This window comes from Astyanax mexicanus, chromosome 15, assembly GCF_023375975.1.
Source record: "Astyanax mexicanus isolate ESR-SI-001 chromosome 15, AstMex3_surface, whole genome shotgun sequence".
Classification (NCBI taxonomy): Eukaryota; Metazoa; Chordata; class Actinopteri; order Characiformes; family Acestrorhamphidae; genus Astyanax; species Astyanax mexicanus.
The window spans coordinates 15,085,995-15,108,277 of record NC_064422.1 but is presented as its reverse complement, the minus strand read 5'-3'; the positions used below and the strand labels follow the sequence as shown (position 1 = coordinate 15,108,277).

At 35.9% G+C, this 22,283-nt stretch overlaps 1 protein-coding gene across 17 annotated transcripts in view; it reads right to left on the bottom strand.

The window, feature by feature from the left end:
• Positions 1-2,300: 2,300 nt before the first annotated feature.
• Positions 2,301-22,283, bottom strand: part of rpl38 (ribosomal protein L38) — an 888,922-nt gene continuing 868,939 nt past the window's right edge. For 16 of the 17 annotated variants that reach the window (XM_049464410.1, XM_049464421.1, XM_049464425.1 and 13 more), the window contains exons 2-5: positions 6,418-6,445; positions 5,302-5,362; positions 4,276-4,398; positions 2,301-2,372 (exon numbers count right to left, since the gene is read on the bottom strand). In XM_049464410.1, the coding sequence (XP_049320367.1) occupies positions 2,347-2,372; positions 4,276-4,398; positions 5,302-5,362; positions 6,418-6,420 (213 nt within the window). In that variant the 5' untranslated portion in view covers positions 6,421-6,445 and the 3' untranslated portion in view covers positions 2,301-2,346. Of the gene's footprint in view, positions 2,373-4,275; positions 4,399-5,301; positions 5,363-6,417; positions 6,446-6,624; positions 6,704-22,283 lie in introns of those variants that run through there. The other variant, XM_022669073.2, reaches the window with a different exon arrangement.

Genomic DNA, 22,283 nt, shown 5'->3' with positions numbered 1-22,283 from the left:
CCAATCAAATTCCAATTTATAATATTATATTATAATATTAAAATAGGTGAATTAAACTAAGTCATATTTCAAATTTAATACAGGCAATACATTAGAACCGTTTCTATTGTATATTAACGCACAACTAAGCTCTATAAGTGTGGGCAGACTAAACAAGAAAAAACTTCAGTTTCTGAATCGGTTTCTCTGATTCTGCTATTTACAGGTTTATGTTTGAGTAAAATGAACATTGTTGTTTTATTCAATAAACTACAGACAACTTTTCTCTTCAATTCTAAATAAAATTATTATCTTTTAGAGCATTTATTTGCAGAAAATGAGAAATGGCTGAAATAACAAAAAAGATGCAGAGCTTTCAGACCTCAAATAACGCAAAGAAAACAAGTTCATATTCATAAAGATTTAAGAGTTTAGAAATCAATATTGGTGGAATAACCCTGGTTTTTAATCACAGTTTTCATGCGTCTTGGCATGTTCTCCTCCACCAGTCTTACACACTGCTTTTGAATACCTCTTTGCCTTTACTCCTGGTGCAAAAGTTCAAGCAGTTCAGTTTGGTTTGATGGATTGTGATCATCCATCTTCCTTTTGATTAGAATCCAGAGTTTTTAAAGGTGGTAATCAAAGAAACTCATCATTTTAAGTGGTCTCTTATTTTTTCCAGAGTTGTTCACTAGTGCATCTTACAAAAATAAAATATAATTGAAAACTTACTTTATTTTCCATAATTCCGTTCAAAATGTGAAACTCATATAGATCTAAATGTATTACACACAGAGTAATCCATTTTAAGCGTTTTTCTTTTATTGTTGGTGATTATCAGTGTTTTAGAAAATTAGAATATTATAAGACCAATTTTCCTCTTCATTGAAAGGAAAATGTAGTCAACAACAAAGCTTAATCCTTGTCAGGGAAACAACCAATAAGCAACTGCATGAGAAAGGGTGTGCACACATTGGAGACACTCTAGATACAGACTGTTAAAATCCCCTATTTGATTAACACTTTATTAGTGGCTCTCAAACATTTTAGACCTTGTACCTCTCAAAATAAATTAAAAAGTCAGTCATCCACAGAACCATATTGTTGCTTTCCAAAAGACAATAATAAAAATGTCAATTTTTAGTTTACTATATAATTTGAACACACAAACTGTCCCTTGTACTGTATAAGACTTTGATGAATGGACCATGGAAATCCTCCAAAATTCCCTAAATGTTTTGTTTTTACATTGACTCCATTGTAATGTTGCTGTGTTCTTGTTTTTCATTGGACAGCAACAATATACAAGCAAGCTAGGGGTGAACACAATTTTCTATGTTTTTCTTTTTCAATTTCTGTCTTTTAAACTGAATTTCAGAAGAAAAAAAATCTAACTTGATTGTTTCCAACTTTCAACTAAATTAGTTAATATATTTCTCTTTAAAATTGCTGATATTTTGATTGACAGAAGTAAAAAAAAAAAACTAAAAGTTGGAAAACAGTTGAAATGTCAATTTTCACTGTAGAAAAATAAAAAAAATTAAACCACTTTGTTCCCAAATATGTTCATACATTTTATTCCTTTTTGAAATGTATGCAAAACATTTTATATAGTAGCTGAAGAACTGTGTTAATGTATACATCTGACATACATAAAACATTAGAACTTGATGAGCTGTAATAGATCCTCACCAACAGTTCACAAAAAATTACCTAAGCCCATTAAATACATTCGATATAACCCTAAACTTCACCTCAAATTTGAACCCAAATCTAATCCTAAACTTTAATACAAAACTAAATCCAAATGCCCACTTCACTTTTTACACTAAAAATCTACAAACTGAAGAATCTCAAAGCCTAAAACTCAAACTATACCCATATACTATATCTTAAATTCAGCATAAACCTGGAGCCGATCCTGAAAATCTTGAAGGGTTGTTTTTGGTGCCCAGTCTCCTTATATGGACTGAACCTCAATCAATATTTACACTACATTCCAGTGTTAAGGTCATTCAGCTTTTCCCTCTGAACCTGCTGACATTTACTAATACCCGATTAAGACTGCAGTTCTGATCAATGACAACCCTAAATTCACCTCAACAGCTGATCTGAGATCAGTACCTCTACCCAGATGTTTCATATATAAGGAAGGAAATGTGCGCAGGTGTATTTGGAGATCAGATGCAGCTGGCCAAAACAAGGCATTTACTACACATTTATTTTGTTTAAAATAGTTCATGGAGACCAAAACTGAAATTAGTATCATTTGCACTGCTTCACATTACCACAGACAAAAGGAACAGAAAAGCAACATGTTGGTTTTCCCAGTTTTTATTACAATATTTTGTACAAGCAAGACATTTACTTCAGCTCCTTAACAGCCAGACCTACAGAGAGAGACAGAAGAAAAAACATTAAGAAATGTTATATTTGCCAAACACAAACTTGCATTTAAAACCTACTACACATTATAAAACCTAAACAACCCAACACTATAAAAATTAAAGTACTTTATAAAAGATTATTTAAGTGATAGCACCAAAGAACCATTTTAGTTGTGTTTGTATCAGAGATATGAGTGACTTTTTTGCTACAAAAGATTCTACACATTTATGAACCCCAAAGTGGTTCTTCTACAGCTTCATTCAAAAAGCACCATAACTAAACATGGTCTAGCGCAGTGTGTATTAATGTGGGTGGACCGGTGGAACTGAGGATTCTGAAAGGCGAAGCTCAGTACTTGGTCCGTCTTTTGTTCTAGCAAGCGTGTAAATGCACTATGGGCACAACAGCCCAAAGTGTTTGGACATCTTGCATCCCACATTAACAGAGCTCAAATTAGGAGTTGCATGAATGTAATCAGAGTGAGCAATTAATTTTTATTTTTTACTATTTTGTAAAAAGTAACAAAATATCAAAACTAAAGTACAAAATATTTAGCATATGCATATAAACTGCAAACAATTCTACAAAAATACTCAAGCTTCACAGAAAACTGCAAAAATAGTCTTTTAAGACAATACTGACATCAAATTATTATTGCTAGGGTTACAAAAAAAAAAAAAAACAGGTACATAACAATATGATACACACGTTATACTAGGAGGAATATAACTAATTGAACTACATGTCCATCAGCTGCAAGTTCTGTATCAAAACCACAGCTACCTGTAACCAGGTACAAACAGTGTTCAAGGGATGTATTGAACCCAATAAAAGACCAGCATGTGCACTTTTGAGGAGTGTGTGATTTAGCCATTAATTTAGCATCAAGCTAACTGGTGGGATATAAATTCTCATTTCTTACTCTACATTACCCTTGTACTGAGCACTTTTATTACTTTTAACTAAACTGCTTAACATATGAGCATACTTGTGTTAAGTGATGTTCAAATAAAGCGATAGTACACGCTTGAGAGATTTTAGAAACTTTTCTGGTAAAACTGTAAATGCAGAAAGTAGGGATTTTATAATCTAAATCTAGCCTGCCCAGCCTAAACCACACTAGACTCTATTGTCTCCCTTCCAATAAAAGTAAAAACGAGCATTAAAGCAAACATAAAAGTAAACATTTAAAATTTACTTCTGTAAAAATTATGAATCAGTTGTTAACTGTTTACAAAAAGATGCACGATTAAATGTAAAAAATGTATATAGTTTTTTGTACTTGACACTTAATAATGAAATAAAATAATTAAAACTTAACGTGAACAAGGATTTTTTTTTTAAACTGCACTGCCAAAATATCGGATCAATACACAGTATTGGAAGATACTCAAAATCAAATGACAACCAAAAAACGTGTTCAAGACGTCCCTAGCAGAAATCATGCAGAAGAGTCAAAATTAAGGTTGAGGTTGAGGCTGAGGTTTCTTTTGCCAGTTGTTTAATAAACAGCAAACCATTCTAAACCCTCTTTCAGAGGCTGTGCATGTGACCCAAGTATGTCAGTAATGCACTTAATGCAGCAAGAAAAACTCCCGCCAAAATTTATTTTTAGAATAAATCTCAGAATTTGCTAAAATAGTTACAACACATGACAACCATTTACTACAATGTTGACGCCTTTCCATTCAGTACTACTGCTGCTGCTTTCAAAATAATAAAATAAATAAATAAATGTACTCTCACTGAGCAAATTGTATCTCACTACCACCCTCAAAATTTTATTAGACTGAACGCGGCACAGTACACATGCTGGTGAAATTTAGCCCAAAGCTTTCGAATCTATGCCCTGAACCTTAATCAGCATCTGTTCTGTTATTCAGATTGCGCAAATATAAGACTCACCTGGTGGCAGGGACTGTTTGAGCTTCTCTGCCTTCTCCTTGTCTGTGATGACCAGTGTGTACAGGAATCTGCTGCAGCGCACCTTGAACTTCACATTGTCCTTGTTCTTCTTGATCTTGACGGCTGCAGACAGATAGAATAGTCAGAACATCTGCTTAAAGTGCTGATATTGTAGCATGAATTGCACTGATTTATTCTGCAACTCTACAGAAACTACTTTAAAAGTTGACAAACTGCTGCCCAACAGAACCTACTCAGCTCTTTAAGGCAGTGTTCACTATAGCCATGACGCACTCAGAAAACACAAAAGCATACAAAAACAACCACTTTGCCCATCTTCAACACCACTAGGGTAAATGAGAAGCAATCAACATGGAGGGACTTGTTTAAATTGACCCACAAACTATCGCTGGCAGATTAATTACAATTTATAAGTGCATTATAATACTACACAAGCAATTAGAATTTAATTTAGAGAGGCAAATTAAGAGCTCTTGGGTTGTTTACATTTTTGGACAAATGTACAAAACAAATTATATATAATATAATATATATTATATATATATACACACACACACAGATTACAATGCATTCACATGAGCTCATTTCCAACATTAACTCAAGACAGCACCTTTCATTATGCAGGAATCTGTAAACAATTAGGTTTCTGTAACCAACAAATTCAAATTAACTTGGACATTAAGTGTCCATATTAAAGGCACAGAACCAAAAATCCAGAGACATAATGCAGCAAGATGATGGCAATAACAGTATTAGGTTTAATATATTAATTATCAGATGCATTAAGCACTGCCAACTTGAAATGATCACAGGCTGCCTGCATTTCAAAGCACAGGCTAGCATGATCTATGGATCTGATCATAAAGATATTCTACATGTTGTGAATATGTCCTACATTTGAAAGCTTTAAAAGCTATAAAGACACAAGACCCTGTTATTAAAAACTATAAAATACAAAAGACAGGGCACCAGGAGAATCAGAAGCAAAAATATGGCCAATCTTACACTTAGCATCCTTCCGCCTGGCTGTCAGGAGGAAATCTTTGATTTCTTCAATTTTGCGTGGCTGAAGAAGAAAAAAAGAAAAACTAGGTTAGTACAAAACCTTCTACTAACTTAATTGAGACTAATTACTATAAATCCAAACCATAGCAAAAAGTCTAGGGGTAGATTAGGGGTAGGATGGGCAATATATAGAGCTTTTAAGAATATTTTTAAATACACACACACACACACACACACATTTTATATATATATATATATATATATATATATATATATATATATATATATATATATTATATATATATATATATATATATATATTTTATACATACACACACACACACACACACACACACACCTCACCCATCCCAGTTTGTTGATACTAACAAAGCAAACCGATTTTCCATCTCTAGAATATATCTTTCATCTACAGCTGAATGTTAATAAAAGTGCCTGTATAGAATGTGGAACATGTAGTCTTGTCTTAGAAATCCTTTATACATCATTTTTTAATGGACCAATAAAAACACTTTTTATATCAAGGAAAACAACCAAACTCAAACAATTGTAATATAAATACAAATGTTCTCCTCAAAACTAATCTCAAACCTGCTACTAAACAACAAGATTTAGCAACACTTACATAAATTACATGTACTGTAACTAACAGGACACTAAGAAACTTAAAGATAAGCAATTTATATATTATTCCAGGTCTTACTATTTCTATACATTTTCCTTTTATTTATAGCAGTATTTTGACATAACTTCTTGTATAGTAATGACCAACTTTAGCAAGTGTGCCGCAAACACGCAGCTCGACATGAACTAGCACTTAAACCAAATATATTAATACGCAACAACAAGAAGAGTTACTCGAATTAGCCGTTCCACCTTAAATGCTATATAGCATGTCCACAGGCTTTTAAGGTGGAACTGCAGATTCACATCAACGGCTGTTAGATAACAAATGCAGCAGCTCAAACGGACTACACCCAAAGTATTAATCATTAAAATAAAGGCTACACACAATCATATTAATCTGCGAAAGAGTTTGTGTAAAAAGTGCCGCTTTAATGAAATAAACGCAGCGGTATGGTTGTACATCATGCTCACCATTTTTCCAATCTGACCGTGACCGGACCTGAGAAAATGAAAAACACGAAATAAACACATTAAAATAACCGCTGGCTCACAAATATCGATCACATTATGAAGAATAGAAAGTATATATTTCGGGGCGAGTGTGTATTTTACTGCAGATACAACGATTAACGAAGATTTATTCAGATTATTTTTGAACATAAAATCGGCGAAACTTACACAGCCTGCAAGCGGAGGGGAAAAGGGGCGTGGTTTCCGCTCTGGCAGTATTTAAGCGTTGTTACGGCGGCTCAACGAGGACAATTCGCGAAGTAGCTCTACAGCCACAGCACGGTCTGTCGGTGTGGAATCAGAACTGCAGCGGTAAAAAGAAACAAAATAAAAGTCCTACATAAAAACGACTTTAAATTCGCATTGAATTAGGATTTGCTCAGTTTGGTCAAAGATAAGTGCTTCAGTGTTTATTATTCTCATTATTATAAGAAAAAGACGTTTTGTCACAACAAATCAATTAAAAGTTTTATTTAAATATTTGTATTATATATATATATATTTTTATTTTTTATTTTTGCACAATAAAAAAAACACACAAACAAAATGCAAATAGAACATCATAATGTGAAGGAAGAGGCAAAACCTAATATGGGCTTTTATAAAGCCTTTACCTTAATAATATATATAAAAAATATTATAACAAACATAAGATAAAGGAATATCAAACAAAACACAAAAACTGTGTATGTTATACATACAAAAAAACTATTCCGAAACATTTATTAAATTATGTTTAGACATCTTCTATAGTGTTTTATAGGTGAAAATATTTTGCCATATGGTTGAAATCATTCCATCATTGCTGGAACAAGTTATTTTCTTATTTGCCAAAAAAAAAAAAAAAAACTTCAGGATAAGGATATCAGAGCCTTTTAAGTTCTTTGCTTTGTCCAGAACAGCAAGTTAATTATTCATCCACAGGAATCTGACCATAATAGGTTGAGGTTTTTCTGAGGACAGAGCCAATTAATCCACCCACACACTAGGACTCCTCCCAAAACAAAATTCCTTCTAAATATGTGAAGGTCTGATTCACATCTACAGCCAGTGCCTGGTTTAGGTTATTGATGAAAGGAGGATTAATCAGCTGCTGATTCCAAGGATGCATTTACTTTTCCACATCCACTTTGAGTGTTGAATGAGTGTGTTCAATAAAGTTAATCATTTTGTGTTTTGCTGCACATTTTATTTACTTACCACTGTAAAGAATACCTTTTGACACTTTTTTGTAATACTGCACTTTGTTATTGATAATATAATAGCTAGTGGTGTCCATCAATTAAAAAATTAAATCAGATTCTGTGATTAACTGTGATTAATCATATTTGTTCTTCTTAAGATGTAAGTTTTTACAGAGGATAATTAAATGTAATTAAAAGAATGAATGTAAGAAATGTAAAATCCAGTTACATTTATATATTAGTGTTGTCAATTTAAATACTAGTATATACTTGTATGTTTGAGGGAAGATAAAACCAACACACTGGAATAAAGAATGCATGATAAATTGGATAGAGGAAACCTTTTTTTAATTTATTGTGAACATCTCAGTTTGGTTGTAAGCATTTCTGAGTTAGCACTTAATCTGCCTAGTATAAAAGGGGCATTTTTTCACACCTGTAGTTGGTTTCTTTGTAGTTAGTTTATTTGGAGGGTTTTTTTCCTCTGTTTGGCATAACTGGGGCTCTGAATAGTCCAGCAGGCTATAACCAGGACATCACCGATTTGAATCCTGTTCATGTAGTGTACCATCGACTATCGGAGCCCTGAGAGAGCACAATAGGTCTTGCTCTCTCTGGTGGGTAGATGGCGGCCTTTCCCCAAATCAATCCAAAGGGTGATGTGGATCAGCACAAGGCATCTGTGAGCTGATGTATCAGAACCGAGTCCCTGCGCTTTCCTCAGAGTGCGCTGTGATGCTGCTCGGTAAAAAAGAAGCGGTGGCTGACTTCACATGTATCAGAGGAAGCATGTGCTAGTCTTCACCCTCCTGGTGTTAGGGCACCACTAGTTATAGGAGAAGTCCTAAAAAGTGGGTTGGGTAATTGGCTGTGTAAATTGGAGAAAAAATGGGAAAAAAATATAAATCAAATTTTATACATATATAAAAAAAATTGGTTGCGTAATTAATTTGCGTAAAAATGATTCATGACTGATTCTAAATTTAATGTTGACAGCCCAATGATAACATAATAATGCAAATTACACTCTTAAACAGCAATGCAAAATGTATTTAGACCTTTTTTACTTTTAAATAAAGCCATATATTATATTCGTGCTAACGTGTTAACGTGAGATTTTAGAGACGATTAATATTTAATATTATATAGTATAGCGTTTTTATGTCCTCATACATTTTTTCACAGCATTCAAGTAAATAGTATAGAAGCTTAAATGCCAATATATATTTAGAAGGCTATATAGAAGGCTTCCATACTCTTTGAGTTGCTTTAAATGAGGCCTCAGTGAAAGTTCTCCAACTATCCTGCTGCACTGTTCACCTGTAAACACACTGTAGGTGGCACACACTACTCACAGGTCATTACTGAACTCCTGACAACCTCTATTTTCAGCAGCAGTAGGGGGCGCTGTCCACCCACCCAAAAACAAACTGGACACAGTAAAAAAAACAAACAAAAAAACCCAGTTAATTCTGCTTCTGACATGTGGTGATGGATCTGAGAGATGATTATGGTGAACTATATCAGACAGGCTTATTGCAGTTCTGGTCAGAAATCATCAGACGCTCTTCACGATTTGATAACGAGCCATGGGGACGAGCAGATGTCTGAATTAATATGGTTATTAGTGATGGACCGAGGACAGCAGAACAGAAGAAAACTGCAGTAGATGAAATGTGATTTGTATGAATTGACTACAACATATAAAAACATTGTGAAACGCCTCCGGCTGTATTTAGACTGCAGGCAAATCAGATTTGTTTCTGAAATTAGATCTGTTGAAATGATGGTCCGCACTATTATACAGAAACAGGTTATGTCATAGTATGGTGGCGTGTCCCTTCTGTACACTTCTGTGATGCAACATTATTGCAGGAAAGTACATTGAGATGGGCTCGAGAGATTGCTGATTCGAATCCCGTTTAGGCAGCTTGCCAAGAGCTGCCGGAGCTCCGAGAGAGCACAATTGGCCTTGCTCTCTCTGGGTGGGTAAATGCCTCTCTCCCCACATCGCTCCACAGGGTGATGTCGATCAGCACAAGGCGTCTGTGAGCTGATGTATCAGAACCGACTCTCTGCGCTTTTTCTCCAAGTGCGCTGTGATGCTACTAGGTAAAGAAAAGAGATGGTGGCTGACTTTACATGTATCGGAGGAGGCATGTGCTAGTCTTCAACTTCCTGGTGTGTTGGGGCATCACTACTGATAGGGGGAGTCTTAATGTGTTGGTTGGGTATTAACCTTGTAAATTGGAGAGAAAATGGGATAACAATAAGATAGAAGAAAAAAGGTATATTGAAGTAGAATTTTGAAATGAAAAAAAAAAAAACATGATGACAAAAGTATTAATTCCGCCTTGAACTTCTTCACATTTTGTTCCCTTACAACTACAAACTACAAAAGATTTTATGTGAAAGACTTACACAAAGTGAAATTAAAATGATACATGGTTTTCAAAATTGTAATAAAATAAAAATCTGAAAAGTGTGACATGCAAAAGTATTTAGGACACCTACGTCAATACTTAGTAGAGACACCTTTCACTGCAATTACTGCTGCTCTGGCTGTATGTTTAGGGTCATTGTCTTGCTGGAAGGCGAATCTCCTTCCCAGTAACAGGTCTTTTACAGCTTCCAACAGGTTTTCTTCCAGGATTGCCCTGTATTTAATTCCATCCATCTCCCCATCAACTATGACCAGCTTCTTTGTCCCTGCAGAAGAAAAGCATCACCACAGAATGATGCTGCCACCACCATGTTTCACAGTGGGTATGGTGTGTTCAGGGTGGAGAGCAGTGTTACTTTTCTGCCACACAGAGTGCTTTGCATTTTGGCCAAAATGTTTAGCTTTGGTCTCTTTAATCTGACCACAGAACCTTCATCCATGTTTGCTACGTTCCTACATGGCTTGTGGCCACAAACTGCAAACAGCATTTTGAATGTCTTTCATTTAACAATGGTTTTCTTCTTGCTGCTCTCATAATGCTTGCTTCCATAAAGGCCAGATTTGTGGAGTGCATTACTTATAGTTGTCCTGTGGACAGATTCTCCTACCTGAGCTGTGGATTTCTGCAGCTCCTCCAGAGTGACCATGGTTCTCTTTGCTGCTTCTCTGATCAGTGCTCTCTTTACCCCTTTGATCTGTTAGTTTGGTTGGACGGCCATGTCTTTGCAGGTTTTGAAGTGCTCCTTGGGATGCTCAAAATTTGTGACATGTTTTTTTTATAACTTAACCCTGCTTTAAACTTCTCCACAACTTCACCTCTGACCTGTCTGGTGAGTTTGTTGGTCTTCGTGATGCTGTTTGTTCACCAGTGTTCTCTATGACAAACCACTGAGGCTTTCACAGAACAGGAGTATTTATACTGAGACTAAATTACACACAGCTACAGGACTGAATGTTAACTGAATGTTATTCAGAGTAAAAGTGATTTAATTTTTTTAGATTTTATTTGATAAAAAAAATGATTGTAAGGTGACAAAAATGATTAAAAATAATTTTGCAATTTTGCAAGTCAATGTATATTAATAAATAAAAGAAAGTTGAACAGACAAGCATGAAATATCTTGGGTTCATATGATCTATAATAAAATAAATTCGAAGTCAAAGTAAATGTTAGAAACACTTCCATAAAAATGATTCATTTTGTTTAAAGGGGATCCCTGTAAATTGTTGCCTTTTGCCAAAAAACTGTAAAATCAGCAGTGATAGGACATTCACATTTTTACCAACTGGTGGCAGTCAGTCACCACAGGTCAGTACTGAAATCCTCTTCATTCAGAAGCAGTAGGGGACGCTGTGTACTCACCATAGCAAACTGGATACACTAAAATATACATCGCTTACTGAAGGACACACAACTGAAGAGCCAATTATTTTTGCTCCTGACGTGTAGTGATGGATCTGAGAGATGATTATGGTGAACTATATCAGACGGACTTATTGCAGTTCTGGTCAGAAATCATCAGACGCTCTTCATGATTTGATAACGAGCCATGGGGACGGGCAGATGTCTGAATTAATATGGTTATTAGTGATGGAACAAGACTATCAGAACAGCAGAAATCTGCAGTAGATGAAATGTGACCATGAATCAAATTGAGCTTTCTCTGCTTGCCGACTTTCTCAGCATCACTTTCCTCAGAATATCAAATAAACTGCTAACAAAAACCCGCAGAATGATTTTATGGCAAATTTAAATGTAGGCCTGTACTGTCTGTCCAGCTTATCTCCTACACAGCACTCATGCGTACACAACCAGTTAAACAAACTACTATTTCAATAAAACAAAACATATGAGGTCAAACTATAAATTAAAAATGTTTTCTTTTCCAACTAAAAAAAATAAAATAATAAAATCTTCTTCTTTAGAAGTTCTGACTTCTGGTTAAGTATAAGGTTTCTCTGTAATACCTTTAAAGTTCCTATAAACACTTAAACAGACCAACAATCCTCAATAAAATTCTGCAGTGGTTCAACGTTTCCTCAGCAAGGCTTAAGCAAACTTAAAGGAGAACCCTTAAAATGTAAAATGGACTTTTAGTATAGTAAAACATGATAAAAAAAAGTACTTACCTTTGATGAATAGGAAGCAGAAGTCTCCTGACTGCGCCTGAAAAACAAAGCCCTGCTTTAAACTCCTGAACTAATCGAGCTCTGGGTTTATTTCTGAGTGTTACTGAGGGTGAATTTGGTGTAAAATGTGAGAAGTTTCAAATTTACTCACCACTATTGGAAGAGGTTTGCTCCTCCACCGGGGATCCATACCTGACCGGTATGGGGGTGAGCTCCCTCAGCGGCTACAGTCACCTGAAAAACAAAAAAACAAAATACAATTAATTAATGACAAAACAGTACAGATAATACAATTATATACAATTATATACAGTAATTAAAATATAATACAGAAAATAAAAGAGTAAATATAAAACAGTAAACTGGTGTTGAATAGTTGTAGACGGTCCGTCGAAAGAAACGCTGCTTCTGCTGCTCGCGATCTCCGAAGAGTTCGAATAAAAACAAATCGGCTGCGCTGCTGAATGACGCAGCGGGGCGTGGGACGGTGGGGGAGGGGGGCGGGGGTATATATATATTTATTTGCATCATATTATTATTATTATTATTATTATTATTATTATTATTATTATTATTATCAAATCAAATCAAATCAAATTTATTTGTATAGCGCTTTTTACAACAGGTGTTGGCACAAAGCAGCTTTACAGAAACATGATTACAGGACAAAGAATCAGGCAAAACATTAAACATAGAATATACAGAATACAGAACCCTCAGTGAGCGCGGAGGCAAGGAAAAACTCCCTCAGAGCTGCAGGAGGAGGAAGAAACCTTGGGAGGACCAAGACTCACATTTGAGGGGGGACCATCCTACCACTGGTCAAACGGCTTTTAAATTAAAATTTAAAAAGTCTTTTATACATCCATATAGGTTTTATGTACTCAGGAGTGTAATAGCGCCACTAATGGCTTGGATGTAATCTGTAGTGGAGAGTAAGATGGATGATGAGCAGCTGATCTGTGGTGGTGGTGGAGAAGAGCTGACTTCAGAAACTTCCATCAGTCTGGCCGGACAGGAGACGCGAGAGCCTGAGGGTCCAACATCGGTATCGGGTCAGACAGGTGGGCAGTCAGTAACTCGGAGGAAAGCAGAGAGATGGAATTAGTTTTGACTGGATTTATGCAAAACTGAGAATATTAAAACATTATCAGAGTGTGGCAAATGATTATTATTATTATTATTATTTTATATTGTTATTTTATTGTTGCTAGTTTATTTCCCATTATTATAATACAAATTATTGTAATGATATAAATTATATATTATTATATATATTATATATTTAGAACATATTTTATTAATGTTGATAGAGTATCTCCCTTCAGCAATTGATACAACTTTAGGGGTTAACGTGCAATTGTTCCTTTTTCAGTTGAACCAGAGCCGATTTATGGAGAGCCTACCCACTTCCTACCGCTAGAGGGAGCCCGCGAGTGAGTCCAAAATTAAACGGGGGTGGGGCTAAAAACACAAATTAGAAATAGTAAGTTCAGTTTTTCTATAATAAACTTGATTCTAAAATAAACGGGTTTTAGGCTCTACTAAGAGCTGATGGGTCCTTGAGCTGATGCTGGAGTTACAGTCAGACCACTGAGTTTAAAAGGTTTATAACTGGAGTTTAAAAGTTTTATAACGGGAGTTTAAAAGGTTATTATATTATATTTTATTATATTATATTATATATATATATATATTTATTTATATATTTTTAGTTTTTAATGCATTGTTTGCAGTGTTTTAGGGCCACTCTTAAAAATAACAAATCTTGTATTTTTACAACTTTATTCTGAAAGTAACCTGTTTTTATTTTTTAAGAGTGGCACAAAAATACTGAAGTAGTATAAAGATACACAATTTACAAATTCTAGAACAAAGCACTTACAATACCTATATATATATATATATATATATATATATATATATATATATATATATATCGCTTTCATTATATATATATCAGCTTTGATTATATATATATCAGAGTTCATTGTATATATCAGCTTTTATTATATATTTCCTGTTTGGCTTGCCATAATATATATATATATGTGTGTGTTTTTTTTTTTTTTACGGGCAAACAAAAAAGAACAATGTATTTGCAGCTACTCGACATCCAGCATAAATCATGCATTTAAAGTGGTGCTCTGAGGGAGGTGAATTCTAGGATTGAGGCACAATTTGGCGCAACATGTAGTCGTTAAGGCAACTGGTTGAACTGACAACATGTTGCCTTCTGAGATACAGCCTTCAACAAATCAATCAAGTGTGTCAGGTATAAGGAGTTGCAATGTGAAACCAAACCTAAGTGGACTAAATATATAAAATTAGACTTTCAGGACAGAATCTTCAAAACATCCAATAGTCTCATTGGAAACCAGCCTTTGGATCCTGAACTTTAATTTCTGCCCAGTCTTGAATGACTGAAGTCTTTATTTTGAGAAAAGAACTTTTACCTGTGAGCTCAGGTAGTTTAGGTAATGGCTTTCTGTCCATCAGTGCTCTTCTGAAGTGAAACAGGAGACGACAGGAGCAGCCAGGGTTCTATAATAGTGTGACTGATGTCCAGCACTGTCCACATATCCCTCACCCCTGGATCAAAGAGTAATAGAGAAAGCTAAATGAGGGAGTTCAGAAAGACATTGTAAGGTTCTGTAGTGTCCGGAGCATCTACTGCTTCTAACTTTGGTTTCCTATTAAGAATAAAGATGCTTTGAAGGGTTCTTTGAGTGTTGCCACTAAAAAGTGGTGCTTAGGTGTAGTTAGTCCTGCCTATATGCCGCTCTTAAACAGAAATAACTGAATGAAAACGTTAGAAAAGCTTTAGACTGACTTTAGATATTTTTAAATCAAAGATTAAAATACTCGTTTTTTTTGGAATGGCACTTTCGTGATTTTTTTTCCTTTATTGCAGTAATTGCATTAAATTGTGTATATGTATGTGTATATATATATTTACACATACATATACACGATTTAACGTATATATATTGTGTATATGTATGTGCTTTTCTAACGTTTTCATTCAGTTACTTCTGTTTAAGAGCGGCATATAGGCAGGACTAACTACAATAGCACATAAATGTGTTTAAACTGTTAATGTAGTATTTTGTAAAATACTTATACACATTCAGCTTCATCGCTGTTCAGAAGTTTAAATCGCGCTACCTTTAACCGATAGCAACGCAGTTTCCGCCTTCTTTTGACAGATCTGTTAAGGTGATTGGCTGCAGTAAAAAATGATGGACAGTTTGGTCTGTCTGAGGATTGGCTTGATAAAAAGTGATTGACAGCGAAAATGTAGTATCTGATTGGCTGCAGTCGAAAATGATTGACACATACTCCGCCCTTTAGCCACGCCCAATGGGGCTCCGGTCTGCAGCATTACCCTTCTCCAAGAACTAGCCCACAACACGTGAACAATCACTACCAAACACCATCATTCTCCACCAAATTCAGGTACAGAACACATTCCTCTGAGATTCCTGACTAATGATTGTCCGTGAGAGGAAGCTGTATGTGCTCTAATAGTTTTCTATGCCCTGTTTCAGTGCTGTTGTTCAGAACAGTGTGATAAGTGTTATAAAATGTATTTTGCATCAGGATGAGGAAGAAATATGAAGTTAAGTTTACTCACATGGGCGTGTAACTAGTCGCATGAGTTGTGTCCAAGTTACAGCCCAGCAGATTTCAGACGGCCGTACAGCAGGTCATCTGCTTCTCAGACTCAGTAAACACTGCAGGCTGACTCTGAGGTTAATCAGAGAACAGTCTTCACCGATGTTCCTCCTCTGAGGCTCAGTGGCACCGGTGTGAAGAGGAGGCAGGTGTGAGATGCTATCAGTCAGGAGTGTTTCATTTCTCTTTATGTATGGAAAGTTTGAGAAGCTTCTCAGAGTGATGCACGTGAGCTTCTCAGCAGGATTCAGAGCTGACGCCAGCAGACCACAAGTACAAATGCAGTTCTCATCCAGCACCTTTGGGCCTTCCTGAACTGTTGAAGAGTCCAGGGCTGCGGTGGAAGAGCTTTAGCGTACAATATTTTGACACCTGATCGATATCTCCCTGCTCTTAACCTGTACTTTTGCTGCTGCTGCTGTCAGAAAGTGTGGGAGAGTTTTATAACACTGCGGATATTTTAGTTTTTCTGTTTACTGTAGCGCATTTATTCACTTTGGGTTTCATAATTTAATCATGCAGTGCAAAGTTGAAGCTCTTTTTTTATTTTACTGGAAATGTCAACATTGCAGATGGTATAAACCCATGATATTTAATGTCCTTTCTGCTCAACATCATTTCATTTGTTAATATATGCCAATTTCTCCAGTTTAACAGAGGTGTCAAGTAACTGCATACAAATACTTTGCTGCTTTACTTAAGTAGAAATGTTGGTCAGACTTTTTCAAACTTTTTTATTTCTATTTCTTGGGACATTCCAGGATTTTGGTACATTTCAGGGGAGGTCACTTCTAAAAATCTGATCATTTTTAGTCATATATTTTGTTCCACTCTTCTTTACAGAATTGTTTTAATTCAACCACATTGGAGAATTTTCAAGCATAAACGTCCTGTTTAAGATCATCCACAGCATCCCAATTTGACTTTAACTAGGCCATTTTTTATAAGTGGAGTTGTTTGTATGCTTTGAATCATTGTCCTGCTGCAGAACCCAAGTACCTGTGACCTATTTTCTCCTTGTCTCACCCCCAGAGTTTCAAACTTCCACAATGAAAAAAAAGGTTAAAAATATAATTTATATGGGAATTGTTAATGCCGCTGTAGTTTGGAAAACTGAAATATTTGATTTGAGTCCCCTGTCAATATTATTTTTTATACAAAATATACCTGTCTCACAGCATTGGCATCATTTCCACCACAATGCCTACTTTCCCTTTAAAAAAGTTTTGGTGAAAGATTGTTTAGGTTGTTTCCATGGAAATGTAAAGTGACATCAGAGCACATGTTGGACATGGAAGCCACTTAATTTTCCACTCACAACTGTTGAAGAAAAAAACAAGGCAAATATTGCTTGATCAGCAAATATATTTATTGTATGTCATTTCCAAACATGCTGTAGTTCCATTGTTATTTTGAAAAAGATCACAAATTTAACATGAAAAGCTTTATTTTGCATGCATGAAATGCTAACTATCAATTCAAAGCTAATCAGTGAAGCCATCATCCATTTTTTATAAAAAAAAAAAGTAGAAATGTCATTTCCACCACAGTCATTTCTACCACACTTCAGATTATAGATATGAGTAATATAGATTATTGGCCCTTTACTTTTACTGTATTCTATATATACTTTGTACATTTACAATGTACTTTAATAATTTAATAATGTACTTTAATAATAATATTTTTTAAGATGGCACACACACAAACACACACACACACACACACACACACACACACACATACACACACACACACACACACACACAGATACAAAATAGTTCATAACTAGAAATAAGAATTATTTGCATTTTCAAGAATGAAGGTTAATAGTTAATTGATTTCGTCAGTATTGAATCTCAAATACAGTTCTTATTATATGGCGCACAAATTTGTATAATGTTTTTTTCACTCAACTTTACAAGGCGAAAGGTGCACATAATCTAAGAATCACCCTTAACTGATTTCTTGATTTTACAGGTCTGGCAGTAGGCAGGCCTGGTTGAAGTCAGTAGTGAAATTAAACTCAAATTTCCAAAAAGTGAGATTAATAACAATTTAAACACTTTTTCACAAAGAGCTAGATTGGTTTGGATAGTTTTTTTTTTACATTAATAAATAAAATCATAATTTAAAAAGTGATTTTTATATTTACTCATGTTATATGTGTTTGATATTAAAATTTGTTTGATAATCTGAAAAATGTTAGTATGAAAAAAAAATGAGATTTGGTGAGAAAATCGGATTTAGGCCACATTCACCAGCTGTTTTAACCTAGGTCTCCTTCTGCTAAATTCCTTCTGCTTTTTCTTGTTCTCTGTGTAATACTATAGGTCTCTCTGAGTTGTAAATGGATGCACCTGAGCCCACCTTGGCTCAGGACCGCCCCACAGGCAGCACTAAACCTGGGCTGCAGCAGAGGAAGCTGTAGCTAAGGAGGAGCTTACAGCTCTGTTTACAGAGCTAATTGACGTTAGCTATTTTGTGTAATTAACTGTAGGTTTAAATTGAATCTCTGGTGCTGTTAGCCAATCAGAGGTGAGATATATTTGCACGTATTAATATTTATGAGCAAGAGCTGAAATAGTGTCTTTCTTCAGAGACCACTAATCCAGTGAACTAAAACAGGGCTATACAGAAACACAAAAAAAAACATCTCAATGACATTCATTCATACTAGAGACCACAACTAGACATTTAATTAAAAATTAAACGATGGAATGAGACCTTTATTTTCACCTTTCCTTCACTTAAAAATAGCTTACAAACAGCTTTGACACTTTTTAACAGCATAGTCAACAATATAGTGCGGGTATAAACTTCAATATAATGGGGGAATAAACTCATTTTAGGTGTATTTTTTCCAGGAGTTGGCCTTTTAACTTTGTTCCAGAGTTAAATCTGAACTGTTGTGGGAGTTAAAATATTTATCCCATCTAGAATAAAATACAGCTCTCAGCTGGAGTTAAATTTACCATAAACCCCTTCACAGTGTTAACAATTAATGCAAAATTTTGTTTTATTAAACTAATATTATTTAAAAGAAATATTGTAATATTTTAAAACCCTGGAACATTTAGGAGAAAATGACAACAAAAAGCATCATTGCTGATTACAATAACCATTTCATAATCATCAAGTGTATGCCAGTGTATATTTTTACATTGCATGGCAACTTTAATCCTGCATTGCCAGCACTTAACAGTACAGAAGATGCTAACTTGATCTTATAGCTAAGCAAACAACCATTATATGAAATATAATGAAATACTCCATTGAAGGAGCCCTGGTGGACAAGACTACACACTGATGGTGAGCTGGGACTGGGGGACACGCCCATTAGAGAGTTCAGTCATGCTCAGTGATGGTATAGTTACTTTGAAAAAGTAATCCGATTACTGATTACTCCTTTAAAAAGTAATTTAGTTACTTTATGGATTACTTGATTTTAAAAGTAACTAAGTTACTTTACAAGTTACTTTAACATAAACATTATAACCAGTTTTGCCAATACTGCCTTTATTGTAAAATGCATTTTAACAGAAACATGTATTTCTAGACATTTAAAAAATAAGTTTTTTTTATACAAATAAAAGACCATTCCTCTTGAATTAACTTAACATAAATAAATTTTTTTATAAAAAATAAAATATGGCCTTTCTTGATTTCACTTAACATAAATACTTGTTTTTATAAAAGAATATAAAATAAAGAAAGTCTTTCTTGACCTGACATATTTAAAACTGTAAAACTGAACATTGAACCTGTTGTTCTCTGCAGGGCAGCAAGGAGTGGTATTATAAAATAAAACCGTGTATATGGTCTAGGCCAGGGATCACACATATGCAGAGTGTGGTCCGGGTCCGGACCCAGACGTTGTCCAATGCGGATCCAAACCGATAAACTACTGAAAAGGATTTAATTTTGACAGCTTTCATTTAAAGCATCAGAACTTTTCTAGTCTTTACGGTATACGTGCTCTGCGGCACAGTAAACTCGCAGACCAATCACGTGTGGTGTAAAATCTTCAAACACACAAACTCCTCGGCCAATCAGATCTGTGCAGACCGCTGCCCTGGCTAGTGAATTGGGATGCGGCCGGGAAAAACCGCTTGTATAAAGAGATAGGGAGCCCAAGAACTGACGGAAAAATGAGAACGGGGGGAAACTAAAGACACGCCGAGCGCGAGAGAGAGACAGGGGAGAAATGTAAAGTTGAGTGAAAGAGTGGAGTGCAGTGAGTAAACCAATGGTTGTACCTCATTAACAGAAGCGAGACGCGTGTGATTGGAGGAAAGCGGAGGGGGGATGGGGAAGGGAGTGCGGTGTCTGTGTGAGTGAGTGTGTGAGGTGGGGAGAGAGAGAGAGAGAGAGAGAGAGAGAGAGAGTAACGCACAGTGACTTGGATAAGTAACTTTAATCTGATTACTGGATTGGAAATAGTAACACGTTAGATTACTCGTTTCTGAAAAAAAAAAGACTAGAGTAACGCATTACTAAGTACAGTACTGACATCACTGGTCACGCTCCTCAACAGCTTGGAATAAACTCTGAAATACTCAGCTTGTAGTTTTAGTTGGAGAATAAACTCACACAATTTAACACTGTTGTAAAAAGAAAATGAAAGATGGGCTACCCCCACCCCTCATCCGGGGTACAACTCCCCTACGTGTTCGTTTTGATGGAGGGAGTCGCAGACAGGTGGAGTGAAGTTGAAAGCAAATCAAGTATTTATTACTGAATTCAGGAGAACCAATACATACAAGACAGTTAACAGCCGTCCCAGTAAAAGTTCTGACCCCCCTCTGATCTGACTCCATGTTTATACCCCAAATGACGTGAAACCTGCTGATGAGGCGTTGCTAATGATTAGCCCATGTTAATATGCATAATTTCACGTGTTAGTACCCAAGTTTCCCATGTCTGGCCGGACCACTAGTGTTTGGCCTTGACTGTGTCCAGCCAGACAGTGTGGCATTGTTTCAGGAATTGGACAGTGCCGCCCTCCCCATGTGCGCGTGTCCTCCTCCCGCTTTGGTAGGTGAAGGACTTCACACGCACAGAGAGAAAGGCCGCCCTGTCCATCCCGAAGTCTCTTTTGTATCAATTCAGTTCGTACAGAGTGCACCAGTCGATGATTGATGGCCGTTAGTTAGGGTCATGCAGCGACCAAAATGCCTTAAGCGTGAGCTAAACAAGTCACACAATAGATTTCATATGTTATATGCTAATATGTCAATAACACGTTGTTAGTACGCCATACAATAGATCCTATAAGTTTGTCATATAATAGAGTCTGTGTTAGTTACATGCCTGATCAAGCAATGTTTAACTATATGTGTAAAGAATATATTGTGATTATTGGTTAATCTTCCATATAAATGCGTATAAAATACAATGTGAGTATTGGTTAATCTTTTATATAAATGCATAGAAAATACAATGTTTCACACAATGATTATGTAATTATAGATGCTACAGGGTACACCCAAGGTATAATAAACGGTTACTCTTCAACACCTTCACACATTTTCAGATTTTCAAACTCTAGAAATTTGCTGTGTACCATTCAAACATTTTCTTGGTTTGTGTTCTATAATAAATATGAAGAAGAGTAGGCTTGATAAACAGATAGGATAGTTTTGTGTTGTTTGTGGGTCAGTCCCCATCTGTGTGTTGTGGAGCAATTCAGATACAGCAGAGGATCAGATATGAGAAGGAGCTACAGTGCTGAGGCTAAACTCCACCAGCCAACCTGCTGCTGCTGGAGGAAGACATTAGCGCTATTGAGGAGGACAAAGCCGCTTAGCCGCTAAAGCCTCCAGCTCCGCTACCCTCCTGCTCCTGCGAGAGAGAGAGAAAAAGAGGGAGAGAGAGAGAGAGGGGATTAGACCCTGCAGATGTGAAGGTGTTCCTTCCTCACTCGCCTTTTTCCTTTAGAGACAGTAATCCGTTCCAGCTTTCTCTCCAGGGGCCAGGGTGGGAACACTGTAACAGTGAGGGATAAAAGCAGATAAATAGACTGAAGAAAAGAAAAGAAGAGGGACGACAGAAAAACAGTGCAGTGTTTGCTTTGAGCGTGTGACACACGCACCTCAGCGAGTTCACACGCTCACATGCGACACATGGTATTTCTCACGCTTGCCAATCCATCGGCTGTATATTATAATCTACTCTCGTTGAGCCAATCAGAATATAGTTCGCTCTGTTGTTAGGCAGACCTAGTCAAAGACGGTGGAGTTTCAGCCAACTGAAGAACTGAGCACCCCCCTCCCCCACCAATCTCATTCCCACCAAAGTTCAAAACTTCAGAGCCCTGAACAGTGGCACATTTAGGACGTTGTTACACCCATCTTATTTGGTCTGGACCATCCCTTAAATGTGATTTTTAA